The sequence below is a fragment of the Fulmarus glacialis genome, unplaced genomic scaffold (assembly GCF_000690835.1).
Source record: "Fulmarus glacialis isolate BGI_N327 unplaced genomic scaffold, ASM69083v1 scaffold11954, whole genome shotgun sequence".
Taxonomy (NCBI): domain Eukaryota; kingdom Metazoa; phylum Chordata; class Aves; order Procellariiformes; family Procellariidae; genus Fulmarus; species Fulmarus glacialis.
This window is the reverse complement of record NW_009208761.1, coordinates 21,304-39,857: the sequence shown is the minus strand read 5'-3', so window position 1 is coordinate 39,857 and position 18,554 is coordinate 21,304. Positions and strand designations below refer to the sequence as shown.

Here is an 18,554-nt window from a genome sequence, read left to right as displayed (position 1 = left end):
AGTGCCTCTAACAACAGATGTGTACTTTGGGTAAGCAGCGTAGAGCCAAATTACGCTGAGAGAGAATGACTGTGGTTCTATTTCATCACATACATCACCAACAGAGTTTTTTAATAAGTTCCAGCTGCAGGGCTAAATGTTGCCCACAGAACCATCATTAGCCATACTTTTTTTTTTTTTTTTTGGTAACTGTTCACCTGCAGGATTAGTAGCACTTTTGCAGGACTATTAAATTTATTACAAATGCTAAGCTTGACTAGAATATTCATAAACCAAGAAAAGCAGAATTTGTCATTGTATTTTTGTACACTTATCCTGAAGCACTAACTCAGTAACTAGAGGATTTATGGTTTACAGAAAAGGGTATGGCATCCTATTCCAGGAGGATGGGAAACCATGGGTGTCTTTTTGAAAGGGTAATTTTATTTCCTTTTCATATTTCTCACTATAAAATTTCCTTTGTATATCCCAGAGAATTTCGTTTTACATCAGAAGTTCCAATACGGCTTGATTACCACGGCAAACACGTATCAATGGATCAGGTTTGTGTATAATGCTGATGCTGTAGAACAAAAAATTGATGTTGTTTGTTTTGTTTCCCCCCCTCCATGAGTTGGGGTATATTTTTATACTCCCTACTCATTATTGATGTGATCTTGAGAAATGTAGAACTTTCCCGCCCCCCCCCGCTTAGTTTCAATAAAGCTTAACCTTGTTTTATTCTTAATTTGAAAACTAGGGGGTGAATCCTCCACCTATGATTAACTCAGAATGAGACTTGAAAGTCACATTTATCAACTCAGTGACTGGCTGGAAATCTTTCTACACAGCTGTGGTGCCCCTCAAAGGATGATACCACTATCTGATGCCAGAATTGTGCATTTTACTTTCTTCCTCATTAATGCCAGAATAAAGTATTGTCTTTTTTCTTTCTCCTTGTTTCCTTCCCTTGCAGTCTAGTAATGTATGGGCTTGAGTGGCAATTGCATAATCTAATACAGATTAAAAAAATGCTTACAGTTCTTTTTTAAATGTGCATTGGTAACCATACTGAGTTTACAGAGCAGACCTCAAAAAATCCTGTTTGCGCAACCAGATTTGTACTCTGTCATGGCAAATCAGTAACAAAATATGGACAAGTAAAAGCAGCAACTTCTTGAATTTGCACTGCTGCCAAAGAAATCAAAACATGAAATAGCAGCTTTAGAATGCCTCGGACACACTAATGCCAGAGCTTTGTTTTTTTAATTTGTTATATCTTAATATTTCTGAAGAAGGCCTCTTGTATCCAGATGTTTTTCTTAGAGTAGCCAATTAAGCCAGATCCCATCTTTTGCAAGTTTTCATGTAACGTAATTCATAGCACTGTAATGAGTAGCATTTGGGAGGCTGGGGGAGAACCAGTGTAGACAGAAATACCTGCAATAAAAGTCAATATGATGAAATTATTTCTCACCTACAGATTGTACAGGATGAATAAACTCATGTGATAACAAAATATTTCACTTACAGGGGACACTAGCTGGGATTCTTATTGGGCTTGCTCAGTTAAACTGCTCAGAATTAAAGCTGAAGAGACTTTGTTACAGACATGGGTAAGTTTATTGAATTGTTGATTAACATTGGTATTGCAAATTGAACAAGTTTATGGTGAATAACTGAATGTAGCAAGCAAAAAGCAAATTCTCTGATAAAAGGCACTTGTAAAATCCAAGACACTTTTTAACTTTGCAAATATTTCTTGATTCTAGTTTTTGTCAAATATATAGTGTTCAAGAATAACATGTATTTTCAGGACAGTATTTAATATATGTGCTGGTTTTGGTGCTAAACTCTTTTAATTTTAGTTGTATGTTTACTTCCTATTGAACTGGATGTGATTATGCAGTCTTGAACTTCTCTTTTATGAAGCACATATGCATGAAACACTTGGGTTAGGCAATAGCAACAAAAGATGATGCTTGAAAACAGCTTTTCTTTTGTTTAAATGACATCTTTGTTTACTTCAATGAATAATGCATTTGTCTTATTAGAAATTGTATGTTTTTTAAAAAATACTAATAATTTTACTTACTTCAGTTTATTAGGTGTGGATAAATTGTTCTCCTATGCTATCAGTGAATGGCTTAATGATATAAAGAAAAACCAGCTACCAGGAATTTTGGGAGGAGTAGGACCTATGCATTCGCTAGTGCAGTTAGGTAAGTTAATTCTTATTTCTATTTGGACACACATGGCAGTTGTTTTAAACAAACAAACAAAACTCAACAAAAAAACCCCAACAAACAATGTTGACGCTTGTTTTCATTTCCACTCAAGGCATTCTGCTTATCTAAGAGAACTTTCTAACTATGGTGTTCTGTCTTCTTTTTTAGTCCAAGGTCTGAAAGACTTGGTGTGGTTACCAATAGAGCAGTACCGAAAGGATGGCCGTATTGTAAGAGGCTTTCAAAGAGGAGCAGCTTCTTTTGGTACTTCCACTGCAATGGCAGCACTGGAGCTAACAAACAGAATGGTTCAGACTATACAGGTATAGTGTGTTATTTCTGGAGTTAGGCATAAAATGAGAAGTGTTGCTAGCAAGTGCTCTATATTAAGCTAATATCTTAATGCCATATATTTAAGGTTAGGAGCATGTCTTTGAAAAAAAAAAAAAGGCAGCTATATAAATAGGAAAGCAGAGACTGGCCAAAGCTTGCAGTAGTCTGTGAAGTGGCATCAGATGGAATGGTTAGAAAATTATGTTATGAACAACCAAGCTGTTACATGTTTCTTACTGTCTTTAATGTATTACAATGTACAGTTTAATACTAAAATACTCAGCTGCACTAAAAAATCACTGATACTGAGAAAGATGAGTTCTTCGCATGTGTATATTTTCCAGTAATAGATTCTTCACTTTTTTAAAAATGTCAGCTTATCTGTGCTTACTTAAAAAAAACAAAACAAAACAACAAAAAAAAAACAAAACCCCCCACAAAACCAACCAAACAAAAAAAATGCCTCAGAAACAATACTAATTGTGTTGATGTACACGAAGTCTATAAAGCTTTCTGGATTTAAGCCTAAAGTAATCTTGGATTAAAGTGTTAATAGATTTATGTTCCCTAATGTAAAATACATAATGAAAATACACTTTTACCACCTAATTTTGCAAAAATTGTAGATGTGCCTAAGCTTGAACATACATAGTAAAAAAAAAAAAAAAAAAAAAAAGGATATTTTTCACATGAGTGGAATTATGTGTATGCTCGTGTGTTTGTAAGAAAAATCAAATATTTCAGTTTCTATCATTTTGTGCAGATTAGAGGATGCCTTTAAAGGACTGGCAGCTGTGGGGGAAGAAACCCTACCAAAACCTGCAACATTCGTTCTTTCATTATGGAACTTAATGTATAGTTACAGCTGCATCCGTTCCAGAAGTTCTAGTACTAAACCTTAATCTGACGTAAATGAATATTATTTGTGGAATTAAAATTCTTTTATTTCAATTATGTCACCCTATTCAAAGTTGTGATCGGATGCTATAAGACTACTTACATATTTTGCATTCGCTCCTGATCTTCAGGCAGCTGCAGAAACTGCGTATGACATGGTATCACCAGGGCCTACTTTTATTGAAGCAAAAAAGGTCAAACGATTCCCTCGCCATCGTTTAGCTCATCAGCCGGTAGACCTACGGGAAGGTGTAGCCAAAGCATACAGTGTAGTAAAAGAGGTGAGTGCAAAAGTAATTGTCCTTAGTCAAACTTAAGAATTATTTCCTAAGACAGCAAATAAAATATCAGATGTTAGTTTAAGCTGACCACAGGAAGAAGGGGATTTAAGTTTTGAACACGACTGTCTTCATCAGTAATCTTAAATCAACAGAAACCTCTCATGGAAAAATCAGAGAAACAGAAATAAACTAAGATGTTACGCAGATAAGCGTGCATAGGACTTCAGTGTTCTACAGTTGTGAGGGTTTACAGTTATTCTGAGACATGTAAACCTGATTTCCCGCCCCGCGTCATCTATCCTTCCCTTCCCGCCCCTCCCCCCCCCAGTTATTGTTAATTCTGAGATTGCTAGAGTTTAAGCATAATGCTGGATTTAAAACAAGTGAAAGCTCTCTTTACTGTGACAGTGTATTAAAAATTAGAATGCTGACCTCTTTTTATTGTACTTTTTGTCTTGTACTTTCAGTTAGTTGCACCTGATACCGTGTCTAGGATGTTAGGTCCCAACTGGGGAGTTTTCAGTGAATTCTGTCATTTTTGAATAGCTCACAGTACTCCACAGCTTCTTCCCTTAGGCACAAGAAGTGCTACCATGTAACCAGAAGTTACATGAAATACTTTCATCTGTAAGTTCATAGTGGTGTTATTTTGAGCCTCATTAGAAGAACTAAATCATACTTGTATCAGTTTAGTTGTACTGCAGTTATAATAAAAATCACAAAGAAGATAAATGCGAAGCAGTTTAAATTTCCCTTAAAAGTAGGAGAGGTTGCTTTTTCTTTTTCAGTGTGACTAATTTCTGTTAATTTCTTGAAGGGGATTACGGACACAGCCCAAACCATCTATGAGACTGCTGCTCGTGAGCATGAAAACAGAGGAGTAACTGGAGCAGTGGGAGGAGTCCTCCGCCAAATTCCACCAACTGTGGTGAAACCTTTCATTGTTGCAACAGAGGCAACCTCAAATGTTCTAGGTGGAATGAGAAACCAGATCAGGCCAGATGTGCGTCAAGAAGAGTCTCAGAAGTGGCGCCTTGGGGAGGATTGAGATTATAAATCTGGCTCAGCAGGCAGGTAGCAAGGCTGGAAATACAGAAGATTGTCCCGTTGGCAGCTTTAGATGGAGCTCGCTTTGTTTTGTCATTCTCATCTCAGGAACAAATGAGGTTTTCAATTATTATTAGCAAAACATCCAACCAAAAATATTTATGAAGTGAAAGGCAAATTGGTACTTGCTTATGCTGTGTGTTACCAATACATTTGGTAGATAGTGCCAAACATAGCGAAGCATGCGCTGCCAACTCAGAGACATGCTTGCTCTACTCCGTTTACCATATTCTTCTTGGTAGATTTAACATCTGAAGCAGTAGCCTGTGTGATGAAACTAAGTATACTTTAAAGATGTTTCCTAAGCATAGTCAAAGATCTGTCTTCAATAAAGGGCTCTGCAGATGCTCTTCACAGACTAAAGGATAAAGGCTTTCATTTTGGACATGAGACATGAAGGCTATGTAATGTGGAAGCAGATAAGATAATATTGTTTAGTGGTCATAAGCATCACTTTTAGTGTGGCACTTACAGCAAGGGCAAGCTTGATAATCATTCAGAATTTAGATTCAGTGTTGATACGCCTATGAACAGGATTTGTTCCTAAATATTAAATACCTACTTTTGTGGGTCTTTGAAGAACCTGAATGTTGCAGAAATGTTCTGTTGTGTTGCACTTTAAAGGATATGGCCTGTATATTGTGCTTTTTTTATAGTGTGAATAAAATGTAATGTGCATTATTCTTTATGTGGTTTAGAAGCTTATACAAATTATTGAAAAGTGCATCATTTGATGATGATCCTACAGAAAAAGTGTCTTAAATTTGTTTAAACTACTCATATGTAAAAACACTTTTGTCTTCTGTTACACTAATTACAGTGCTAAAAATAACTGTTCTTCAGGAAAACAGCAGTTAAATATTATTGTGGCCAACAGTTCTTTGTAAGAATGAGAAATCCTAAGTAAAGTAAAACCAAATTATTTCAAAATTTCATAGTTAAAATTCTGTAGAGACTTCATTTCAATAATCTTTTATTTAAAGTTCATATTCTTGCAAAGTTGCTGCTCTCTCAAGGTATTTTTAATTTAAATTGTGCATCGTCAGTTATTTGACAATGAGTATTTGGGGTCATTTAATTTGAACCGGGGATGGGTGAGAGGATTTAAAAAAAAAAAACAAAACCAACAAAACTTCAAAAACCGAAGTTGGTACTGACATTATTTACAGTTTAATAGGTGATCAGGGTCTCCACAGAGCTTTATTAAGCAACTGACATTGCGCCATTTCTGGGCAGTTAAAAGGCTTAGCATTAGCTGTGCAGGAATAAACTCCTTTTCCTTGTATTAACAAAAACTGAAGGATAAAAAGTAAAGACTATTCTGAATAGAAAAATATTCATTTTGAATTTCAACAACTTAACACTTTGGATGACTAGTCAGAATGTAAGTTCATCATAGTCTTGTGCTTGTCGTAAGTGGAAATCCTGCAAATAAGCTATGTGGAAAATCTCCACTGAAAGAGGGACATCAGATGCTTTTGATCAGACTTCAGTCTCTAAAGGTCACAAGGAAGTAGTTTCCCTCTCTTTTATTTAATACCTGCCACTAGCAAAAACTTCACTGATGGGCCTTACAGGACAAATAGGAGTGTATGAAGGAAAATAGTTACTGCTTGTTCATCTTGATATTATACTAGCTATTCCTGAATACCAAAGAATCTGGCTGGAGGGTAAATGATTTAAAAATGTCCCCTCTGCTGGGAAGACTTCTGCAGTCTGCTTTATTATTTTTCATAAAATAAAACTTCAGTTACAAACAAATTCTTGCATTGGGTGACAGGTGATATATACAAAGTTTTGTTTTCATTCACTGGAATATTCTAAGTTGTGGTACACTTTGAAGACCTGGTTATTTCAGTTAAACGACTTGCTGTAGCAGAAGGAGATGCTTTTGAGAGGACAAATACCTGCAGATTTAACGATGTGAAATATTTTCTGATGTAAAAATACTTGCAGTTCATACTTCTGTCCAGTAATTAGAGAGCTCTGCTTTAGTGAGAGCTGAAAGCTTGAGCATTTTGCACAGGAATGAGTTCCATGTTTGCAATTTGGCACCTCCTGAATGCCTTCTCAAGAAGTGGCGATGAGTCAATGCAAGTAAGTAGCAATGCATCATTTTCATTTGCAGTTACCATACTATGTAATTTTGGCTGGTCCAGTTCGTCCAGTTAATTGGAGTATACTGTAATAGTATAAATCTACATATTTTCTTCCTTTCTGACATTGCTGAAAAGGAGCAGTGGCATTTCAGTGTTCATTTAATTTTCAATTCTGTCATGAACTGATTGTACTGCAATGCAATTAGAATATATTTTTATATGACGGCATGCTGTCAAGGTAAAACATTTTTATAGAGTGTCTCTCATTGTCAGCAATACAGATTGTACAAATTTATTAAACTTCACTTTTCACTGTGTAAACCCTTGCATTTACTGCTTGCACTTTATTGAGCCTTTTCAGTAAAATTGATTTAAATTTTTTTCCCACATTTTATTTTTACAAGCAGTTTCTTAATTTTTGGATGTATATTCTGCATTGTTTTTCAGTTGTAACATGATCTTCCAGTGTTTGAAATGTTTAAAAAACAAAAACAAACGAACAAAAAACCAACAACCAAAACCCACACAACTTGCCAAACTAGTCTTTACACTAGGACCTTGTTTTCAATATGTGTCTTGTATGGAGTAGCTTGTGTTTTAAATCAAAAAGTATATATCGTGTATGAGGAGGGATTCATCAAATGTTCTGCTCAATACTGGAAGAGTGAAAACTTAAAAAAAAAAAAAGAAAATAGACAAAATGAGATTTGACTCGACATACTTACTGGAAATGGAAGCCTATGGGTACATTACTGTATTTTCTGTTAGCACGAGGAGATCTGCAAAAATATTATTGTACTTGAATTTTCCACTGAAATCAGTTGGCTATAGATACTAGCACTTTTCATATTTGTAGTGGCTGTAAACTGTCACAGTCCGTGTTTAATGTTCCAATTCTCTAATGTTGAACTGACTAACTCTACTACTGCTACTATTATTACTTAGTCTGATACTGTCCTGATAGACAGAACTGGGTCATCCTGGGTTTTCTTAAGCATCCTGGCACTTCAAATAATACAATGATGAGTGCCTGGGAGGTACCTGAAAAAAGATAGTCACCTTTTGAAAAAACAAAACCAAACCCATCGTTCATAAGAATCTTAGCAGTGACTGAGAGCAACAAATCATCACATCCATGCAAAGGCAGCTTCCATTTTCTTTCCGATATCAGTTCACAGTTCCTAAATACCGCAGCTTTTTAGCAATGCAGTGTATCCTACGCATACTTGCCTAATGGTGAGCATTAGGTCAGTCACCAGTGAGTTCGTATGTGCTTAAGGGATGTGTCTGTTTTTATTTTCTCATTAAGTGGTTGATAGTGAACATCCATCGCTTGCTTTCATTTACAGTTGCTTAACTGAGTTGCCAAGAAAGGTTTCTTAATAAACCAGAAAGCTGTTAAATGGTTATGTACAAGACGGTCTTACTGAACGTGATCCATATACCTGCAAATGTGATACTGATACTACTTTAAATATTGAAATGTATGCATTTTGTAAAATCGTGAAATCTAAGAATTTGTTTAGAGTAGTTAAATACTTCTAAATCTTTTAAATATCTTAAATCTCACAGCAATATAAGTATTGTCAGAAAAGGTGTGGGTATTTATGTCAGTTTGGATCCCTAGTATGCATAGTTCTCTCAGTCTCCAGGCCTCATGATTTAAGCTTCTGACAACTGTTTTAAGTTGCTCTACATGCTGAATCTTGTTTACAATTAAAAAATGAGATACTACAAATTAAGTACATAAATACAAATCATGCATTTGTACTGGATTTCTTAATAGTAAGGTAGCTCAGACAGGAACACAGCAATTTGTGTATATGTTTGTGTATATTTTTTACTTTTTTTGCATTTATAGTAGTTTTGTGGTATTGTTTGTATATAGTTTGCTAGTGTAAAGAATATAATCTCATGAAATAGAAACTACTGTTGAAGGGAATTGACTATTTCAACTTGAGTTATTTTGCTTAAAGTTCTTGTCCCCTCAGTATGTCTTTGAGAATTATTTTTGACCATAATTTATATGGCACCAAAAGTGTATATTTTAGCTTATTAAAGTGCTGAAAGGCCTGAGTGCAAATAGGTTGTCCTGTTAAATATGTTTAATGGAAAAAATACAAATTTGTAACAATACATAAATAAATATCTTAATTTGTTCCTTGAGTTGGTTTTCTCTAACTGAATATAACTAATGCAGAAAACAGTCTCCCAAAATAACAGAAGTTAACTGTGGAAGCTTTTTACCTACCTGGCTGTACCTCAAAAATTTCAGTTTTATACTGAAAAAAAACACCTTTAAAATTCCACAGAGATCAAAAGCTAGGAAATAAATTAACCTTGCTGATACAACTTCAGCCTGCCTCTGTAGTGCATCAACAAAGTGCTCTTTAATGGTATGATCACATACTGTGTCTCCCATAGACGTGTTGCCACATTTAGTTACTGAGTATGTATTTCTTAACCTCCACATTCAGTGGAGATTTTAAAGCTTTATTAGCTTCCAAACCCTGCAGAGAATGCAAAATAATTAATTCCTTTTAGGATGCTTATATGATGCCCACTTCACAGGCATTTAGTTAGAAGCATCTGAAAAGAGATCTTAGAAGGCTGAGTACTGACTGGGTAGTATTAAATACTGGTGGCAGTGCTAGATCCCTGAACGATGAGAGACACAGTAAATAATTTTCTACTGTGTTTTGTAATGTTCTTATAGCTTAGGGGGAAAAAAAAAGTCACTGTATAATGCCTGGGTATTGTGTCTAACAGTAACCCTTCATTTTAGAAGGAAGCTGACTCCCACCCTGTGCAGCACCTCCTTCCCCTTTTTTTAAGCAAAACCTCGTATGAATTAACTTCCAATTTCAGTATTTTTATTTAAAAGCTCTTAATTTTTTTCTTTATTTAAGGAAGTTCTGTATAAGCAGAATGAGAGAGAACGAGAGGGGGGTTTTTGGTGGTTGTTGTTTGGGGTGGGGTTTTTTTGGTTTGGTTTGGTTTTTTGCAAGCAAAGTGGACAAGTTTCTTCTCAGCTTTTCTAAACATTGCTCATAAAAATGATCAAGGATATTTGAACAAATGCTGTGCTGAGGGGAAATACGGACCACAGAGGATAAATAGGGAACAGCTTGGAATTAGTCATTGATCATCCCAGGAAAGTATGAAAAATTAGAGGAGTTTGTTTCACTTGTACCCAATGCTTGCTTTCGTAGATCAAAAGTGATAAAGTTGCAAACTCCCCTGATTTGCAGTCTGTGCTTCCCTGGATTTTTGAGACTCATCTGTTACTTGTAAGAAAATAATTATATAAAAACTACTAGTAAGTGTTCATGCTTCTCTGAATTTAAGTCTGCTGTAATTTTAGCTTGTATCCACAAAACTTATATCCGCATGGCCAGAATACCAGTCTTCATTTTGCTCAGATGAGCCCTAGGGAGATGATACAGGATGGCACAAGCTGGCATCATAACCCAAGGAAAGTGTCAAAGATCTATTTCTCTTTGTGATACCGAGGATACTCCTGATGTCTCCAGTTAGTCCCAAGAGCAGAGGAGACTGAGTCTCCACAGCCTATGATGCTCCAGCTAACTGAGAATTTATGGGAAGCCACAGGTATGACATAACCCCTGGAACAACATTAGCTGGTGTCCTTGAACTGCATTCCTAATTGAGGATGACCCAGGCTAAAAGTGTTCCTTCTCCCCGCCCCCCCTTTTTTTTTTCCTTCTTTCCTGTTAGTCATTTTTGTTAATAACCTTTCAAATGTGGTATTAAGTGATGGTTTTTTCTGCCAATTCATATTTCTAGCAAATAGTGTTTTAAGCCATCTGATACTATCATAGATGGTAAAAGACTGCATAAAGCTGCCTTTTTGTGGCAGATAAACTGAGGTTTCAAAGCTATTTTGTTCTGAAGTGGAGTGATTAGATGAAAGCAGAATTTACTGAAGGGCAACAGTGAAGTATTTACGGCCCCACAGGCAAGGAAACAGTTCAAGCTCCTTAGATGTTTGTCATGAGGATTTGTGAGATGGTTATATGCATTATGTTCTCAGCCTCTCATTTGTGTATCTAATTATTTTTGCTCTGTTGTTTATTTCATTCTGTACTAGGAGCATGAGTGTCAAATTTGGCTCTTGCAGGCCAAGAGTGGAAGCCTCCAGGGAGGAGAAGAGGTGTGTGCCTCTGTAAGCAGGAGGAAAGTTACTTCAGTTTTGGGGATATGGATTACCTGTGCCTCAGCACAGAACTCAACAAAATGGGACTTGGTCCGTTGTAGCTCACAGGCACAAACATAAAATGAGTAACAGTAGTCAGCAGCTCTCAGCTGTGTCAATAAGAAAGCTTTAACTTTCACCTTTAGACTTTAACACTTGGCAGTTGTTTGGTACTGAAGATTTGCTGGTGGCTGTGACAACTCCATGAATCTCACAGCACTTCTTTCCTTTCTTCCTTCCATGTCTTCTGTCTGTTCAGTTTGAAAATGCTTCCTGTTGTGTGTACAGTGCAGTCTGAGGGAGGCTTGTGGCTATTTGTAAGTGAAAGGAGTTGTGAGTTTGAGGGCGTTTGAGAGTACCGCACTGTTCATTGTAACACTGGCAGTTCTTGGCCAAATGGCAGGTCAAGAGACTGGAAAAGGTGCAGGCATGGTGTGCTGAACCATAAAAGAAGAAAGACCGCAGGGTGTGCTGTGAGAGTGTTTATACGACCATTGCATGGGTATCGCTAGATATGCGTTTTGCTATGACCAGTATTGTACAGATCTGGCTCCATTGCAGCTGATGGAAAGCCAGATAGCACGTGGACCTGGCAGTGATTGATAGATAGATACACATAGGTATATGTGTGTGTGACAGACGTCTGCGCGAACACTTGGTACTGTGGATGCAAAGGTGATAGAAAAGCAAAGCACAACATAAGAGGATGGAAGTAGTAGTGCTCAATTGTATAAATAGGTTCTTCATAAAAATACAGATTTTTAGGAAATACAATTCCTGGTATCGTTTATCTCTTTAGTAATATTTAACAGATCTGAAATATTTCCTGGAATTATTCAATAAAATAAAATGCTTCACTGTCATTATGGCCTGTCCTTGTGTATTCAGTGCCAGAAGTGTCTTTTAGAGCACTAAAGGTATTTATTTTAAACATGAGGCTTTCAGTGATGCTCTTGAGTTCCATTTTCTCTTGGCCTTTCAGAGCTGTTTAGTACCTTGTTGTAATGGTGTTTGCTCTTCTTGTGCTTTTCCATGTCACTTCTGCCTCTGAGTGCTGACTTTCCTCAGAACAGTCAACAGGCCAAACTCAGCAGGTGTAGGTGAGGGGGAAGCAATTATACCAGTTCCATTGGAGGCAAACCCTCTTCCTTGATAGTTGAATTTTGTTCACACCAGCCAAAAGTATTATCCCAGGGCACAGCTTTCTATTTTTACTGTTCTTCTTTCCAAAGAGCTGTAACTTAATACCATGTAGCCCCTTTTTCCTTTTCCCGACCAGAGGTGATGCCTCTCCAGGTAAACTTGTTAATATACTGAAGTTTGACAGTTCGTTCAAAAAGAGAAATGACCTCCAAGTTTGAGAAAATCCGTTGACATCGGATTGTCAGCTGGGCCCTGTCTTTGCAATATCCCATGGACACTGCAGAAATGACAGGAGGCAATTACAAAGGAGCACGTCCCACTACATTAACCACTAATGCCTCTACATTGTTGCCCTAAGCCTCTCATATCATTTAATGCAAAGATCCACACTGACGTTAAAAGAAAAGGTTTTCGAATGCAATTTTCATCATAACCATCTTTCCCTGTTGTCCTCGGTCTGAATTTTTACTGCTGCTGCTTCCCATGAAGCCCAAAGAATAGTTTTTAACAGATACTTGTGACGATGCAGAAGTAGTCAATAAGGATGATGAATAAAGATGAGCAATATTTTTATTTCTGCCACCCCTGAGCTTTTCTGGTAAGTGCTCTTGTGTCTGAATTACTTGATCAATACTGCTACCCTGAGGGCAATCACTTGAATTTAAACTTGCCATGCAAACAGAAGAAAGAAAAAGTAGATTTTTCAGATTAACATTGAAGACTTGAAAAATGTTTGGGGTTGGTTTGTTTTTTTTTTTACTACACATTTTAGAAGTAGCTATCCAAACAGGTCCACTGGACCCCTCTTTGTGTTGCTGAGTAATAGCTCTTAATACTTGTTGCTTTTGCAAAACTCATCTCTGCAGTGAAGTTAATATAGGGGAAGGACAGTAAAGTGAGTTCATCTGCCCAAACAGACTGCAGAGCTGAGGAGGAAAGCTGTGTGTGTAAGCACCCAGCCCTCCTGAGGAAGGATGGAGAGGTTTGTTTCCAAAACACAGACAGTGTCTTTCTCTGTTGGTAGGAACAGAGGGCCTTTGGGGCCATGGGCCTTTCTGAGCTTCCCCTGTGTTCTGGGGAACCAGCCGTGACCGCTCCCTGCAGCGGGTCCCGGGCCAGGGCCATCAGGTGCAGGGACTGACGAGCACGTGGCTTCCTTCCTGTCTGTAACATACCAGTATCACCCGCTTTCCTTTTCTAAGGAGATATTGTTTCAGCCAATTTGTGATGTGAGTCAGAGAAGGTCTAAACTGTCAGAGAAAGCTAAGCAAAACAGCAGCTCAGTACACCTTGTTTTTACTGTAAAATCCCAATTGAAGAAACACTTTCTCCTGGTTTTGTCCTATGCGCGTTTAAAAAAACATAAAATCTGTTCTCCCCCTGCATTTCGTATGACTGCTGCATTGCACAGGAAAATAAACACCCTGGGCTTAGCTTGCTGCAACATGCTGTGATGCTGGGACTCTGGTTTTGCACAGCTGTCCACGGGAGGCAGGTGGTAGGCTGCTCGTACCCTCTCCTGTGTTCTCAGCTGCTGAAAAATTCTCTAGAAGCATATAGCAGAACTGAAAAAGTGAAACTGTGTCCCTGCCTATTTTTAGCAAGGGTTAAATGAGAGTTTGAGGAGAACTGAAAGAGAAGACTCCTTCAAATTCTTTACTGTTTGAAAATTGAAGGACCTGCTTAGAGTAAGGCAAAGAACTGGGAGCGTTTTGACGGAGGTTTGTTAGTCTCCAGGGGAACTTCCACATGACTGAGTCTGTTTGCTTTGCTGAAAGCTGTTTCCTTCTTCAGATCACTTTTCTGTTTAAGATCAAGTCCACTGTGTTAGGTTCCAAGCAGCAAGAATTTATGTTCCTTAGGCATTTCAAAATCCTGAATTTCTCTACAAAGTATTTCCAGAAATACCAGCTGTCGCTATAACGTAAAAATGTTTGAAATGTATTTTCAGAATAGCTCTTGTTTACATAAAAACTGGCAGCTAATATTGTCTTCTATAAATCAAACTTCATCCCATGTACCAATTGTGGGATAGAAACTGTCTGTGTAGAGGATAGCACGTGAGCTCTACCGGCTCAGGACACAGAAGGTGCTGGATAATCACCATCGAGATCTATGGCTGATGCTAAGGGCAATTTTAGGTGTTATCATATGTACTTCTAGCTGGGCAAATTTACATCCTTGTATGGATTGTAATTGTGACTATGACAGTAATATTCCAGGAAGTCAAAATGTATGTGAAACAAAAATAGACATTGCACTTTCTGCAACAATTAAAGGAAATCTTTTATAAGGCTTAGCAATAATTTCCCCAATTTTTCTCATCTTCAGAGGAGAAGTTTCTAGTTGTTCATAATGAAATGCTGGGGGTAAGCCTTCAGAAGAAACTGATCATACTGGCAGGAAGTACTAACAAGAAAGTGACTGCTACAGAAGAAAATTAATTGTCTTAGTATTAGCCAGAGTCATTCACAGAGACCAAGGAAAGTCACCGCAGATTAAGTACTGCTGTTTTCTAAGCCATCCACAACTGAAGTGATACCTCTTAATATAACCAAGGCCACATTAATCACTGACAATACTCTGGCTCCTCTTTCAACAGAGAAAATGATTAAAGGCTTATTTAGAAAATACATATATATCTACATGGCCTCTCAAAGAATAGTGATAATTGCTTTGTATTGCAATGTGAAAAATAGTTATATGCGTTGTTTAGAATGAAGAGACTCTGAAAACTGCATTAAGAATATCTGAAAATTGAAAAATTATATTACAGTCAAATAACTTGACAGTGTAGTGCCATGTTAACTTCAGCAGACGTTATTCTGTCCATTAATGGAACGCATCAACATGATGCGTTTTAGCTGCATGACTCCCACTCATACGGCGTGATGCTGCTAAAAAGCTCATGTGCCATTTGGACGGTTCAGGACATGGTTTCTCTTAGTAAATTCAGTTCTCTGCAGAGGAGACTCAGTCAGGGAAGGAAGATGGTGGAAATGGGATAAGGAAATATTTCTCCTGCTTACCAGCTTTCAGTCTAGCCAAAGAACCATCTGGTGTGGCCTTTTTGTCAAAGTTGAGTCCTGCACTGAAATGCCTCCCCTAAAAAGACAACTTTACAGCAAGTTTGTGCTTTCTCTGGACATTTTTCAGTTTTTAATTTGGAAAATGTAGTAGTTCACTTTTAGCTAGCAATTGAACAAATGGTGTGTTTTTTTGACAAATATGATGGTTTTGTTGGAATGCTGTTCTGCTAGAATCAAATGTTGTTCTCCATGTCTATAACCTGCAAAAACCTGTTAATAATCTTAATGAGGTATTGAAATACTTGGAATTGATGACAAGATGGTTATGTCCAGAAAAATATCATCTCTGATAAACAGCCAGGAGTCATGGTTTTACCTGGGGTAAAGAACTCCTTGTGTCTATGTATTTCCTATGAAATTATACTGTCTTTTTTTTTTTGTATGTATTTATATTTTGGTCACAGAGTGGCGTAAGCTGTCCTTCACCCCTCTTTCTAGCAGCTACTCCATCAGTGTCCTGCTCTGCCTCCTAAGCTGTGCCAGGATACCCATTTTTGTGCATACGTAGTGAATTAGAACAGGAACTAGATAATTAACGGTTTGCTGGGTTTTAACCTGGATTACTTTCCTGATTCAGTTCATCACACATCTACAGATCCAGCTCTCCTGATTCAACTAAAGCAGAAAGAACAAATGAGTGGAGGAGAAGTCCAGCTGGGGCAGGACAAACCATCAGAATCTTTGAAAGCAGTACATGGGAAACTGTGGCCTCAGCAAAGGTCAGTTACTTTTACCTCTTCATTTGCTCTCTGGGAGAAATTAAAGAGAATTCACCAACTCGTAAGCAGACTGCCTATGAGCACTTGTAACTGTTGTTATCTGTCATAGTAAGATGTGACTTATTACTGGTTTTGGAAATACAGTTTGATATTTGCCTATCAAACTCATTCTCAAAGATGTGTTCTCTGCTAACCAAAACACGAGTAAGAAATCTCAACTTTTCTTCCTTTTCTGCTTCTTCTCTTTTTAAGTAATGGAAGAACTCTCGTTGTCTCGCTGGTCTGTAATTGTGAGGTTTACTAAGTCAACACTGATATGCATATGTGTTAGTTTACCATGTGTTACAGTATGAATTAGCCTTGACAAAAACGTTGCAAGGTTTGATCTCTTTTCTTTGTTTTTTTGCAACATTGATATAGTAGAAAAAACCTTGATAGTCAGCATCTTGAAACAATGCTTTCTATTCTGCCTGCATCTCCATTTGTGCTGGGATAAATAATACTGTACTGTCTCGGTGAGATGATACCGGTGCAGTTTATATGCCGATTGTGATACTAGTTTAATTGGTCTAAATGTCAGATTCTGCCAGTAGCTCAGAGGATAGTGTGGAGACCGGCAAAGACTCAATAACATCAAAATATGTACAGAGCTGGCCTTAACTTGCTTTACCCACCACATGTAACTTAGAAAGTGCATTTTATATGCTATATTTATTTCTACATGGTTAAAAAAATCAAACTTTTAAGTGTCCACAAGGCTTGACTGGGAGTAATCTTGCATGACGATTAGATTCAGCAGAACAATTAAACAGAAGTCAATCGAAGTTAGTAATACACACGCTTAAGTGTTTTTCCTAATGAGGGAGCATGTCCTTAAATGTTTGCTTGAAAAGGGACTTCGAATTCTATACAAACAGCTAAAATTCACAGAATTGTGTGGAGTGTGACACGTTGTAGGTGTTTAAAGCAATGGGATCATTCATCTTCTCAGATACCTGACTTTATGAAAAGACTCTTGGATCTTAACCGTTTTTCAGCTTAACAGATTTGCTAGAGTGTATTTGTAAATCCATTCAGATTTTCACCGGCAGCATGGTAAAGTGATAGAGAAAAACTGTTGTAGTGACTGTAGCTGGAATTAAACACTTGGAACCCTAATTCTTCTGGAAAAGCAGTAATTCATTGCTACCAGGAGAGGCTGCTCAGCAACTGTTTCTTGGCCATACGGCCACGCTAAGAAAGAAAACCTAGCCGGGCTGCAGCTCTGCCTGTGTCAGGTGTTCGCATGTGCCCCCCTTATTTCAGACAGCTTCTTCGAAAGGTTCCTTCCCCTTGTGCATGTGTGTGTGCATGCACACTCTTACCAAGCCTTTTATGACGTTCTGAAACATCGGTCACTAGTGAAAAAAATGCTATTTGTGCCACCAGGGATCTGGGCCTAGCTGGTTTCAAAACTCCTGAGCATAAAACGTGCATCACACTGACTTAATAGAAAAATGATGTAGCTTTCGTCCTTTCATATTCCCTTTTTTAGCCACAGGCCCTGTTATAATTTTTTTTTTTTTTTTTTTTTTTACCTCATGGACCTTTTCTTTGCAGGCCAAATTGCTCTTTGTCTGTAAGACTTCTGTTTATTGCTTTCCGTGATCACCTCTACTTCAGTCGAGACTAAGCACACAATACAGAAGCCTAAGCTTCAATTTTTTACTCTCAAATGTTTCTCACAGAAAATCAATACTTTTGTTAATGAGCTCGCACTTTGTGAGTGTGTTAAAGATGAGCCCAAAAGACCTCTCTGATTTCCTTTCACCTGCAGAGATGAGGTGAAGGCTGTGTCTACACAACAGCTTTCTTCCCCAGTTCCAAATGGTGCCTTGATCTCTAAGTCACCTGTAAAAGCTTCCAACTTTCCTAAAATGTGAGTTTAGTACTCAACTTCTGGACATCCAAGAGCCCTGGGTCAGCATTCAGATCAGGGCTTGCAATCCACATAATGTCGTGTGGATGTAAAAATTGGCCAGGATCCTGGTCCAGAAGCATCTCCTGAGCACACTTGGTTCACATGAAAGTCACTCAAATAGCTACCACCACCCTCCATCTCGCAGACAGAGTGAAAATGCTCGTTGAGAGCAGTTTCGCATCAAGAAAATTCATGTTTTGCGTCCATCTTGTAGCTCTGAGTTTTGTACACGTTATTATTTTGGAATCACTTGCATGTATTTGCATATCCATTTCTATTTGGAGGACTTGTCAGCAACATACATTAGGAATGGAAGGGAAAGTCAGTCGTTAGTGTTGTACTGTCACTGTTTCATGGTGTTAATTCCAGAGCTCCTGCTCCATGGTTTATGTATCTATTCATGTAAACACAGGCAATTCTGAAGGCATAACTGCTCTTTCCTCATCAGACACACTTTGGAATAATTCTGGGGCAGTTTTAGGCAGGACAACGTGATGTCTGCC

General features: G+C 37.7%; 1 protein-coding gene across 1 annotated transcript in view; it reads left to right on the top strand.

Moving 5' to 3' along the window:
* The window catches only part of ATG2B (autophagy related 2B), a 46,472-nt gene extending 40,966 nt beyond the window's left edge, over positions 1-5,506 (top strand). Inside the window, 6 exon segments of the mRNA XM_009576606.1 lie at positions 473-542; positions 1,513-1,595; positions 2,080-2,201; positions 2,376-2,530; positions 3,569-3,718; positions 4,536-5,506. Of these exon segments, the coding sequence (XP_009574901.1) occupies positions 473-542; positions 1,513-1,595; positions 2,080-2,201; positions 2,376-2,530; positions 3,569-3,718; positions 4,536-4,766 (811 nt within the window). The 3' untranslated portion in view covers positions 4,767-5,506.
* Positions 5,507-18,554: the final 13,048 nt, after the last annotated feature.